The 12,539-nt window shown below is 43.0% G+C and overlaps 1 protein-coding gene across 50 annotated transcripts in view; it reads right to left on the reverse strand.

The window, feature by feature from the left end:
* The window catches only part of MOCS1 (molybdenum cofactor synthesis 1), a 35,375-nt gene extending 23,787 nt beyond the window's left edge, over positions 1-11,588 (reverse strand). For 9 of the 50 annotated variants that reach the window (XR_015281131.1, XR_015281132.1, XR_015281133.1 and 6 more), the window contains exons 1-3: positions 11,353-11,509; positions 2,863-2,995; positions 2,065-2,232 (exon numbers count right to left, since the gene is read on the reverse strand). Coding sequence is in view for 43 of the 50 variants with exons in the window: in XM_023924527.2 (XP_023780295.1) it covers positions 2,065-2,232; positions 2,863-2,995; positions 11,353-11,460 (409 nt within the window). In the remaining 7 variants the exon portion in view is untranslated. Of the gene's footprint in view, positions 1-2,064; positions 2,233-2,862; positions 2,996-5,722; positions 10,729-11,182 lie in introns of those variants that run through there. The other 41 variants (XR_015281150.1, XR_015281149.1, XM_086869781.1 and 38 more) reach the window with 17 other exon arrangements.
* Positions 11,589-12,539: the final 951 nt, after the last annotated feature.

Raw genomic sequence — 12,539 nt, forward strand, 5'->3', positions numbered from 1 at the left:
GGACTCTGTGGAATGCTACACAGCCCCCCATCTCTCATCCACGCATCAGCTGGGGTAACTCATGAGCAAGCCGAGCTGATCACTAGAGCTGAAATCACATCTAAAAGAGCTGATCACTTGAAGCCTCAATCCAAGATCATACAGGTTAACCTCGGCTGGAAACTGAGACCCCTAGACAGCTGTTCCTTGTGGGACCCCTGCCTGGGAAGTTGGCCAGGGATCAGACAGAGTCCCGGAACCATCCCAAACCAAACAGAATGTCTATGTAGACCTAATTCAATAATTTTCAACAGGCCTTAAAAAACCCAGACAGACTAATACAAATTCACAACAGAATGAACTAATTCAACAGGACAAACATCTTAACATCTCTTACCTTCACCCCAAGAGCACTATTGTTATCCACTAAAATGATCACTATGAATGTGTCAAAGTTCAGCTGTGAACAGAAACATGGGCAGAATAATGAAAACGCACTAGTTCAAAAAGATACGTTTCTTTCTTTCAGGCACAAAAATAAACCTTTGAGAATTCTATCACTGGAGTAAAGCAAAACAAAAAGATGTCTATCCTTCCAGTACCAATACTTCTGGATTGCAGCAAAGTAGTAATGATTTTTCAGTGACTTGACTACTGCACTTAGACTATCAAAATCAGAATAGCTGTGTTAAGTCATCAGCTACCACTGATAAATAAAAACGTGCCTACAATACATTAGGAAAGTTCTGCACTGAACTAATTACATGGTTGGTTTCAACTCGTTTTCATGTCAATATTATGTGCTGAACTACAAAGCTTTATTGTATGTTAAATTGCAACCTAATTTATAAATCTAGTTCCCTTTTACAGGAGCCAATAATTATACTATAATATATACTATATATAATTATATATATAATCATTGGAAGACTCTATTATCTGGAAAGAAACATGTCTCTTGAAAGGCATATAGCATCCTCAGTAATAAAACCATCCCAAACCCATCATGCATGGGCAAAATGTTCTAGACAATGATATTTCACAGTTCCAAAAAGTTAGTGAAGTTTCGGAACTCCTCACAATTGAAGTTCAAGACCCAGCTCACTGCAGTCACACTTTTCCAGCTATGAACAGATCAGTTCTACAAACTACAACAGCTCTGCTGCTTCCTTTGGAAGGTCATCTTCTTTGAAAAAGGGCTTCCATCCAAATCCTGAACAAAACAAAGCAGAGACAGATACCAACTATTTTCTGCACAAAAGCTCACTGTATTCGTAGACAATTTCTCTTCTTTCAAGATCTTCTTCCACATAAACCTTTTCTTATCTTCAGTACTTAGAAGGGTGTATGTCCAGAAATAGACAAGTTCATTGTCTACACTACACCAACATACACTAATCTACACAGCCTTAATCTAATACATTGTCACTACAAAAATCTACTGCAATTTTCTTAACATGAGACTTTGGACATAAGAAAAAAGCACCTGTCTCAAGAACAAAAGATCCAGGCACTGTCATTTGACACAATACCAATCAAAGCAGACAGACATCTAAAATTTACCCAGTAATTTACCTTCCACTGAAGTAACAGTCTTCATCAATAACTGAAAAAACAGATTTTTCCACCATTCCTTATTAAACACAATCAAGTGACATCTGCTATCAATGTAGCAAAACAAACCACCAAAAAACCACACTCTAAAAAAATCAAAGAGAAAGCTTTGTGTTGTTTGTAAGCACGTATCACTTGTTCTTCTTCACTGAGAACCTGATCATATAAGCTCTTGATTTTTCACCCACAGGCTGCACTATTGCAAGCTACTGTAGTAATGTTGAATATAAAAACAATGCTAAGTTCAGGTGGTATAATACAAAGACATGTGAGTTCCATCCAAGCAACAGAGCAGAACTGGAAATTTTCTGAAAGGTATCTTGCAGCTCACAATGTTGGGAAAATACACCACAATTAAATGTGTAATTATTCTTCTGGTTGCCAGACTGTGTCAGTAGATAGCTGTAAGAGCAATTTTGGGATCGACATGTACCAAGTCACTCTGAAACACTGTACTGATTTAGAACTCACCCACAATATCCACCACATCGGGACGGATAAGTGGCTCTCCACCTGTCAGTCGGATCTTCTCCACACCTTCTTTCACAAACAATCTGGCTAAGGTGATTATCTCCTGAGCAGTTAGTAGCTCTGATTTTGGAGTCAGCTGAACACCTTCCTCAGGCATACAGTATTGACCTGAAACAAAGATTACAGAAATACATGAGGCAAAAAATAACCCGTGACAATTAATCTAATATTGATGGGCAAAATGTACCAAGGGCAGCCGTCTTTAACGGATGTCAGATGACACCAACTGTGCAAAAATTTTACAATTTCCTAAAAATTTCCTGGTTTACTTCAGAGGAAAACCCAAGACTAATTTGATGTGCCTCAAAATTACAATGGATCCACTTTGAAGAAAAAGATGACCTTATTTCTATCTAACCTGCATTCAGAGACACCAAGTTCAACCAGCAAGCACTGAGACATCACCACAAACTTTGCAGACGTAATTGTGGGAATGCCTAGGTATAAGCTCTCCTGCTTATGCAGACTTTGAGCACACAAGCATCATTATCTAAACCACACTAAGTCTCATAAAAGATCTGTCATTTCCACTTGTCTCTGGCAGATCCCTAGGCTTGCTCCAGGTTTCCCATCCCACCAGTAATATAGCCCAAATTAGTGTCTATCTGTCCTTTATTGTTACTTCGTGAAGACAAGAAACAGCACAGGGCCAACACAGCAATAATACCCTAACCCAAACCCTGGCCGCCACACAAGATGCACAGAGGAGTTTTGTGCAAGGAAACAGCAGACACTTACACCTGAGGTTGCATTTCTCAGTCAATGAAATTCGCAAGTAATTATGCTGCCGCCCAAAGCTGTCCATCAAAAAAGCAGAGAATGGAGCAGCACGTTCTAGCACAAAGCGTCTGCTTCCTGAGCTCTGTAATTCCTGTAACAAAAACAAGCAAGTGTTAAATATTTGAATGGCTACCCTGTCAGCTTGCTGTATAAATATCAACTCTGAACTCAACTGATAATTATTATTCTATTCTTCCCCACATAGACAGCTGCCCAAGGAAAACCATTGTCAAAACTGGCCATTTATTAAGTTTCACAATCCATTTCTACAATTTTCCCTGTGCATTTTAAGATACCTGTCTTTGCCACAGGTGCTTCAGGCTTTTTGTGCAGAATAGAAGGTGTTTTTGTTCAGCTGCCTGTCTCTTCCCAGAATTAATGATCCAGGATCGCCTACGCTTACTACAGCCCTTGGGTAAATGAAATTATAGAGGAAGGGCTCTTCCTGCCCTTCAGCACAAGAGAACCTGAATTGATGAAACACTGAATCTCTGCTTGTGTTCCTATCATATTCCATGTGCAATATTAACATCTTGTTAACAGCAAAACTGAATTATTGCTATATACAATTATGTTCCATGACACCTGTCTTCACTTCCAACAAAGTCTTCCTGCCTAAACCCATACAACAGAATACTTCCAAAGGGCTTGTCTCAGTTAAAAGATGAAAAATAATAAAAGACATGGTGGAACTGGAAGAGAAACGTGTGATTCTGAACACCTGTTCAAACTGAATAAAAAAGATCAGGATTTTAAAAATTTCTTTAACTGTCATGAAGTTACTATTACAAGTGATTTGTACTTATGATTTTGGAGTTGGTTTTTTTTTAAGCACAATGTGATATATTCTAGAGCAACACAATTTTTGGGAAATATGAGTATTTGCCCTCTAGAATAAGGACATAAGAAGGATGACGACCTGCTGGAGCAAGACCAGATGAAGCCACAAAGCTGCTCAGATGGCTGAAGCACCTCTCCTAAGAGTGAAAGGCTGAGAAAACTGGATTTGTTCAGCCTGGGAAGGAGATGGCTTTGGGGAGACATTATAACACTTTCTAGTAGCTGAAGGGGACTACAGGAAACCTGGAGAGGGACTTCTTCCAAGGACTCCTTCCTAGTGATAAGACAAAGGCAAATGGTGTTTAACTGAAAAGAGTAGATTTAGATATTAGGAAGAAATTCTTAACTGTGAGAGTGGTGAGGCACTGGAACAGGCTTCCCACAGAAGTTGTGGATGCCCCATCCCTGGAAGTGTTGGATGGGCTTTGAGCAAGCTGATCCAGTTCAAGGTGTCCCTGCCCATGGCAGGGGTTTGGAACTACATTATCTTTAAGGTCCCTTCCAACCCAAACCATTCTAGGCTTCTATGTCCACATTAGGTATCAAAATAAATATCCCAAATACGAGCTGCAAAAGAATACAGTTCAAGTTTATACCAAGTAACTTAAAAATATCAGTACCATCAATGCCAGAACAGTTAATTATAGCGAGGTGTAAATGCAGGGAGTCCCACTGCCTTTAGCCTGTACCTTTCAAAGTACAATGTTATAGCTCTCTTTTTCTATACCTGTAAAGCACAGCTGAAACCACTCTGTTACTTTTGGAAAATATTTTGGTACCTCAAGTGAAACATACAGTAACTGAATAAACTCTTATCACGGTACTGCAGAAAAGCAAGAGTTTATCAACATACTTTTATCAGCTGGCAGAGACTTGGTTCAGGCCCTATATACAAATATCCAAAAACAACATAATTCAAACTCTGCTAAGTATTTTCATCTACTACATCAGAGTTAAATTAACATTCCATAGGAGGTCAATTTGGTAACTCATAAATGAGGTCAGCTTCGTAGCATCACAAAATAAACCAGAGGAGAAAAAAAATAATTAAGGGAACCACCTTCACCGGGTTCTCATTACTTAACCACATACAGACATTTAACAGCTATGGAAACCAGAAGACAAATAAAGGCTTCCTGGATATACAGTGAATTTCAGATCTGCTGAAAAGGCACACACAAAACCTTTTCAGTATACATGGTGTTCACAAAGTTCGTGTGTGTATGAATCAGCTGCAGAATTGTGCCTCAAGTTAAAATTGTGCCAACTAGTCTCAATATGCTGCAGCAGGCAAAGGATTAAATAAAGTTTTGACATAAATTTAAGATGTAGAATTAGGAACCAGACAAAATGACACATTAGTGAGTATTTAAACTACTGACCTAAGCAAAAGTCATGACTCAAATCTAGTGAAAAACCTGTGCAGTCTCCAGACATACTAAAATCATAATGTATGGGATGATGCCAAGAGACTGGGCAGGAACACACACAGCCACAGCAATCAGCTCCCTGACTCTGGTCATCCCTAGTAACCAATGGAGCTAATCCAGCACAGGATTTCCCCACAGCCCTTGCAAGAAATCTAGAAATGTCCAGCTAAAACGCTGAACCATCCAGGTATGCTTCCTCAAAACATTTTCTCCTGAAAACATTTGTAAGGAACATTTGTGGGTGGGTGGAAGCCATAGAGGAGCCTCAGTGATCAAATCAGCCAGACAGCCAAGGTTATCTGGTGATCCACCCAACTTCAGCCACCAGCAGCCACAGCAATTTTGTTTCCAGCTGTGCTAAAACCAGGCTCCTTCTAAACTTAAAAGCAGAAGCAGTTGTTCCTGGCAGCACAATCTTTTCCCTTAACTTTAAACAATCCACTACACTTGACCCAAACAGCTTTTGTGGTAATGTTAAGAATAATATGTTACAGTTGCTGTTTGTAAACTCCTTACTTACCTTGTACCCCTGTCCCAGGTTTACTTACCCTTGTACCCCTGTCGCAAATTGCTGTACCCCATATTTTTGTTCCTTGTTCAGCCAGGCCCTGCCCCCTCTCCCAAGTTGCTGTACCCTGTGTTTCTTGTTCTGTGTTCAGCCAGGCACTGCCCCACTGCTCCTAGACTCCCACATGGCAACATTGTATCCCTTTCCCGAGTTGCTGTACCGTCCTGAGGAGGAAGATGACATACTGACTTTTATGCAAACAAGAGAGACCAGAGACTTATGGGATGCACCCAGACTGGAAAAAACCCCAAAACAACGAGCCACGCAAAAGGGAAGGAATAAAACCAGCACCATCTAACAAGGAAGACCCAGAGGAGTCCCCTGACTTCTCTCCAGAGGCCGACATCACCTAGAGGAGACTCGACTGGGATGACAGCCTAGACTACGAGCCCTAAAGAGCGAGTCTTCCTGGGGACTCCCATGAGGAAGGAAGGCCCAGCTCTGCCCTAGTAACAGAGCTGCATGGATCCTCCTCTTCTGCGGTGTCCAGTGGGAGCAGTGGCGGTGTGCGCAACCCCTCGGGCCCCCACCCCAAAGCTGTCCTTTTTAAAAGGAGCTGGTCTCCTGGCCCGTTTATCACAGTAAGATAAGAAAACCTCACTGTAAGTATATCCATAGCAGAGAGGAGCTGCAAAAAACAAAGGAGATAGAAAGTGGCTGTTTCAAAGCTCAGAAAACATGTATTTACCCCTGATAAAACTGCTGGAGTAGTTTCCCCAGAACTGCTTTTCTGCCAGAAGAAAGAAATTCCTTTCAGTTTCAGGGGCTGCAACGGCAGAAGCAGATGGGCTGCAAGGCCAGCCCTGCCAAGATGTGGCCTTTCCTTCCTGCAGCACCAAAAGTGTAATTGGCAACCACTCTGCAGCCACACCCGCTGCTCACACACTTTCGTTCACCTCCCCTTCCTGCAGCATGCAGAGCAAGTCATCTGGTTTTTAAACACCCCGGGAACATGCTCCAGCCAAGGGGTGTGCAGATTGCTATAGAGCTCTGTACAGTTTTAGTTTACCCAGAAAATCCCAAATTGAGAATCCTTTGCTTTGATAGAAATGCTGGTTCTGTTCCACTTATTCTGTTTCTCCAAATACAAGCCAGGTTAAATATCCGGACTTAATTTCTTTATCTTTTCCAGTCAGAAAATTCACCCCTGAACAGGCTAAATCTAAGGGTATTTTAAATCTGCCAAACTCAGAAAAAAACACAACACAAAGAAATGTTTTCTTCTTGAAAATTATGCTGCTTTCTGGCCTGGTTGGATATCTGATATTCTCCTTCCTATTATTTTGGAAAAGTGCTCACATTTGAGAGGGAAAGCACTCCCAGGTTTAAGATTATCTGAGCCCCTCTTGTGGGAGCCCTTTTCTGTTTCTTTCCCACTAACTCTTATTTTTCAGGACTGGGCTTCCCTGCCACTCCACTTGAAGACAAAACAGTACAAACCTCTTGCCTCACAGTTTTAGAGTGTGCATTACAGGGAGGGAAAGAAGGGAAAAGCTGTCCTCCCTGGAAGAAAGGTGGGGGAAAATGAGGGACACTTTCATGCTTTTATGTAATGAAAGACAAAACTGCATACTTTCAAAGACAGTAATATGTTTAAAATAATTTCCTGTTTTCAGGAAGGAGCTAGCACTGGAGTAGGACACAGGAGACCACTTTTGTTGGTGATCTGTCATCCATCTGCATGTCTGCTATAGGTAAGGTAGCTAAAGTAAAAGGAATAACACTGCTCTTCATTAATTACTCTAAAGTGAACTGTCAAGAAGCAGCATTAAAAGAACAGGCACTCAGCAATAAATTGGTGTCAACAAACTTTAAAGTTTCTATTGGAAACAAGTAGTACACTACTGCAAAGTAGGGGGTTTTAGAAATGAAAAGTAAAACGTTTTACACAGCTATTAGAGCTTCTTTCCATCATTTTCTTGCTGTGTACAGAAATGGGTTTGTCTGGTAGAATGACAGGAGATGGAATTTTCAAGCCATTCAGTTTCTGATCAGTTAGATTTCAGCACAGAGGAATTAGGAGATACCAGTATATATTCCAGTACCATCAGCTTGAACTCCAGCAGAGGTGGATCCTGTACTACCAAAACTGCTACCCAACCCAGCACTGACTCATATTTTTATCAATACCACAGAAGAGGCTAGTTATCAGAGATGAAAACTCAGCTGCCTTCCTAGTAATTCAGGGCAAGGATAAAGCATTCCCTCAGGTTGTTGTGTAAGTAGGATTCTCTGAAGGGGAAGAATAGGTTGAGGTTGAACCTTGTCAGTTGCAGCCTTTGTGAGAGCTACTGAAACAAAAGAACGCAAAAGCCTGCTACAGCTCCCAGGCTACACAAAAGGGGTATTCAGTTCCCTGGAATAGGAAAAGGTGGATGGCTGCTGGTACTTTAAAGTATCAATTACACAACTTTCTCACTCAAAAGGGATGTCTGTAACCCACAAGTCCCCACTACCCTCTCTCCATAGTCAACAGGAGATACTTCTGCACATGGGAGAAGTATGCCCTTTCACATAGTGTGCTTCATCTGATCGATGAAAAAAACAGGTTCATTCTCTGGGCTGTCAACTACATGTTCTCTACTAGTTCTGAAAGAATGAGCGCTTAGATGAATGCACCTAGCAGCTATATTTCAACAAGCTGTCAACCCTTCAGACCTGACAATTCACCTCTGATTTCCAAAACTCTTCTAACAATGCAGCAAAATTGGAAGCTGCTGTATTGATACCTCAGCAGAGGTATCAATAACCACCAGGAACACCACAAACTGGCAGATACTAGAAAGGCTCAATGAAACACAAGGGGGCAGACAACAGAATTTTTATCTACTAATCAAGCTGAAGATCAAGTACTATCCTTCCTATACACTTTCACCTTCACTTCATCCCCAGTGGTATTTGTGCACTATATAAAAGTAAAGCTTGTGAAAACTTCTGCACAGGCTTCAGGGGCTACCACAGCTTGTGTACCCATGACACTGTTATTGCTGCTCCTACCTCCACTGGCTCTTCAAGCTCCTGCAATCCTGCTGGGTTTGTGCACAGCACTGCTGTCTCAGTGTAGTACCTAACACTGCTGCAGATTCACAGACACAACTCAGCAAGAGCTCTTCTCTTTCATGCCTCACCTTTAGCATCTTCATCTGTAAGGAAGGGGTGACATCATGTCCTTGATTCAACCTGGAAATCAGACAACTGCAGTGGCTGAAATGGTAGGCCAAGTGCCAGAATGAGGTCTGAGCTGAGAAGTCCAAGACAAGTGTTTTTGTGAGGGCTCAGCAGCTGCTGCCCAACAACTGACCCCAAACAGCAGGCTACACTTGTGCGTACTGGCATGGAGAGCACTGCCCAGGGATAGCCACCAATAACCCACAAAAAAGAGCAGCAGCACACAGAGAGTTTCAGACATGATTGGCCGAGAATTAGGGCCATGCAAGGTCTTTCTGGACAAGCTGGACTCTCCACTTTATCCCAGCACTGAAGGCTTCATTGTGGCCACAGAAATTTTCAGATGGTTGTGTTTGGATTACAGCATCTACAAAAGCAGATGGAGTAAAATGAAGTGAAACTTTGTATCAAGACCCTTGCTGGGCATGATACATCTAGACAAGATTTTTTTAAAAGGAATGCCGATTTCCAGTTTTGCAGTAGAAATAGGTAATCCTACCTGATTGTTTTAATTCAAGAATAGAATCTGGACATACATTATCATGGGTACAAGATGGCAGGATAGCATCAAACTTTGTTAACTGTGAACTAGTAAAAAAAAAAAAAAATCCAAACAAACATTTCCACACAATCGTACTGTGAAAATACTGCTTTCAGAGTGACTGTTTTAGTCCTAGAAAAAGGAACTCTACTCTGTGCACGCCTCCAAGACTGATAACTGTATTTCAAAAACCAAGATTCAAATATGTAAATTGTTCACCACACACCGCTAGTACAGCAGCTGTACCAAACCCACTGTTTGCAACCTAACAAAATACTTAAAATGGATGGCTTTGGATACATCCTCCCAGTTGTCTCTTGAACTGCCTAAGTTACAGAGTTCTTCCTTCCATAGTTGGATTGACCATTTTAAAGGAGACTGAAATATAGTCTAGTGCTCTCTTCTCCCTTTTGCACAACCTCCTTCCCTCAGGAAACTAAACAGAACCCATGAGTACTTGTAGCTCCAGCACAGACAAGCAGCATTAACAACTGTTTTGAGTGTTCTCTCATTTGAAGGAACATTTCACTGTTCCCTGTGGCTGTAACACAAATTGCTTCTCTCTACAGATGAATCCCAGGAGAGACTGAGAACAGAAAGGAGCAGTGAGTATATTATCACTGTATAGTTGCTAAGTCTGCAGTGCCTTTGTTTTAACACTAGCTCGCTTCTCAAGCCCTGCAGAATATAAGCCAGAGCCCTGGCACACTTCTCATATTTATTATGCATACAAATGAGTATCCCCCATCCCATTCTTCAGCTACCATGGCTTTTTGCCCCTAAGGGAAGTACAGCTTTTATATGGATGTTGTAATCAAACTCTCTCAAATGTGTTCCTGAATATTAGTTAAAGCTACCTGATGTAAAGAAAGAAGTGAAAAGTAATTCTAATCAGAATTTATAAAAATGTTCATGGCCTAGGAAAACAAATAAACAAATCAAATTCAATAACCTTTCTAGTTTTCCGAGTCAAGTAAGCACTCAATAAAGCAATGCATGAATCCATTGTTTCCTGTACATAAGTAAATGGCAATGAATGCATTCAATTCTGGCAACACGGATTCTGTCACTTAGCTTTAGCTTATTTTCTGTTTGTTAAAGACAGCCATGCAATTGCAAGTAACTCAGTAAATCACGTCCCAGTTGGGATTGCTCTGTGTGCCATGCCCTACTTCTGCTAGACACTTACAGAATCTTTTCCACGCAGCTTTTTCTCCTGCATTTGGACACCAAGAGACCGAATCCACCCCAGGGATCGAAAGTTGAACCGGGAGAAGCTGTATGAGGGCAACACCTGATTTGATTTCGCGCCAGCACTAGAACAAACAGGTTCTGTGCGAAGTTCGAAGGACCATCGCATCACAACCACCGAAAGCTGACAAACCACTCGGGTTTTGACCCAGGTTTATCAAAGAGCGTTGTGTAATGTCTCCTTTGGCTTGGCAGGAGCACGGGACCGGCTCGGTCCATGAGACTGCGTATCCCACGTAATTCCAAAGGGTGACATTTCAACAAAGGAAGGACATAGCATTATGTATTACTGCATATTTTGTTGACTCTTTCCTCCCCCCTATACATAATCAGGTCACGTTCACCGCACAAACCACGGGTCGGCCCGGGATACGTTGCAAAATTCTATGGATAAGGTTGCATTTCTCTGCACCGTGCTGCCAACCCCCGCCCTCTGTGCCCAAGCCCCCTGGTCGCCCCACCAGGCGTTGCCACGATTACCAGAGCGCCCCTCCAAGAAACATATCTTCTAAGGGACGAGGCACCGACCCGGCACTCAAACTTCCAAACGCGACCTCCAGCAGCACCGCAAGGCTGACCTCCCCAGCGTCCCCCGCCCGCTGCCGGATTTGAAGCCCCCCTGCATTGCGGCCCCGCCTGATCTCCCTCACCTGCGCGACGGCCGAGGCGGCCCTGGCGCGAGCCCTGGTGCTGCAGACGCGTCGCGAGGCCGCTCCGCGCGCCCCCCGAAGAAGCTGCGCCCACGCCACCGCCGCCATGTGGCTCCCCTGCCCCAGCGCACGGGAGGCGCCGCCACCAGCCTCGCGCAGTCACAAGGGGAGGGCGGGGGAAGGCAGCCAATCGGAGCGGCGGCCGGCGCCGTGCTGCACGCCGGGAGTTGTAGTTCGCTCCCCTCAGGCGACGGGGCCGAAGGAAGGAGGGCGGTTTCCCGCAGTTACGTCATTACCGGTGTGTGCTCCCGGCCACCGATCTCAGCAATTTACAGAATCACGGAGTATCCTGAGTTGGAAGGGACCCACAAGGATCGTCGAGTCTGACTCTTAGCCCTGCATAGGACGATCCCCAAGAGTTACCCCATGTGCCCAAGGGTAATGCCTCTAGAATTCAGACAGGCTTGACGCCATGACCACGCCCCTGGGGAGCCTGTTCCAGTACTCAACCATCCTCTGAAGAACCTGTCAGGAAAATTAATCCACAAATACCAGAGGTTTATGTCCAAAAAGAAGACAGATGAGTCCTTTTACTTTATTCGAATAAAGGGAGAGGCCATGGGGCATTTCCCTGGGGCCTCTCAAATTTTTGGAGGGCGCAGCCTCCTTTTTATCCTAATTCCCGGCCGTATGTCCCTTCTCTCTTTCCCCATAGGCTGAGGTACTTGAGAGGTACAGACTTCCCAGAATGCCTGATATCTGAGACCACCCACCCCCAATGCATAATCCCCTTCTTAATTCTTAACTCTTGTGGAATTTTATGGTGTTTCTCCAGCATCTCTTTCCTCTTTCAGTGGAATCCATCCCATTGTTTCTGTTATCTCTCAGTGATAGTTTCATCTTACCAGCAGATCCGCAGCTTGTTTGTAAAGACAAACCTGTCATTCCTCTTAATCCCTCCTCTTTTAATTTAATAATTGTCTTTACAAACCTTAGTTATCATTGACTTAGTTTCTTGTTCTTGGCTCTTTTTTGGTTTTGCAATTATTTGCAGTGGCCTCATGTTCTGCCCTATTGTAGCCATCTCTGGGTCAGTAGGCATGGCTACTACCTGCATCCTTTTGATCAAATGTTGAATGAGTTGTACTAAGCAAGGGGTCGTGCATGGTAAAAAGATTAGAGTTGCT

Source organism: Cyanistes caeruleus, chromosome 2 (assembly GCF_971803275.1).
Source record: "Cyanistes caeruleus chromosome 2, bCyaCae1.hap1.1, whole genome shotgun sequence".
Lineage (NCBI taxonomy): Eukaryota > Metazoa > Chordata > Aves > Passeriformes > Paridae > Cyanistes > Cyanistes caeruleus.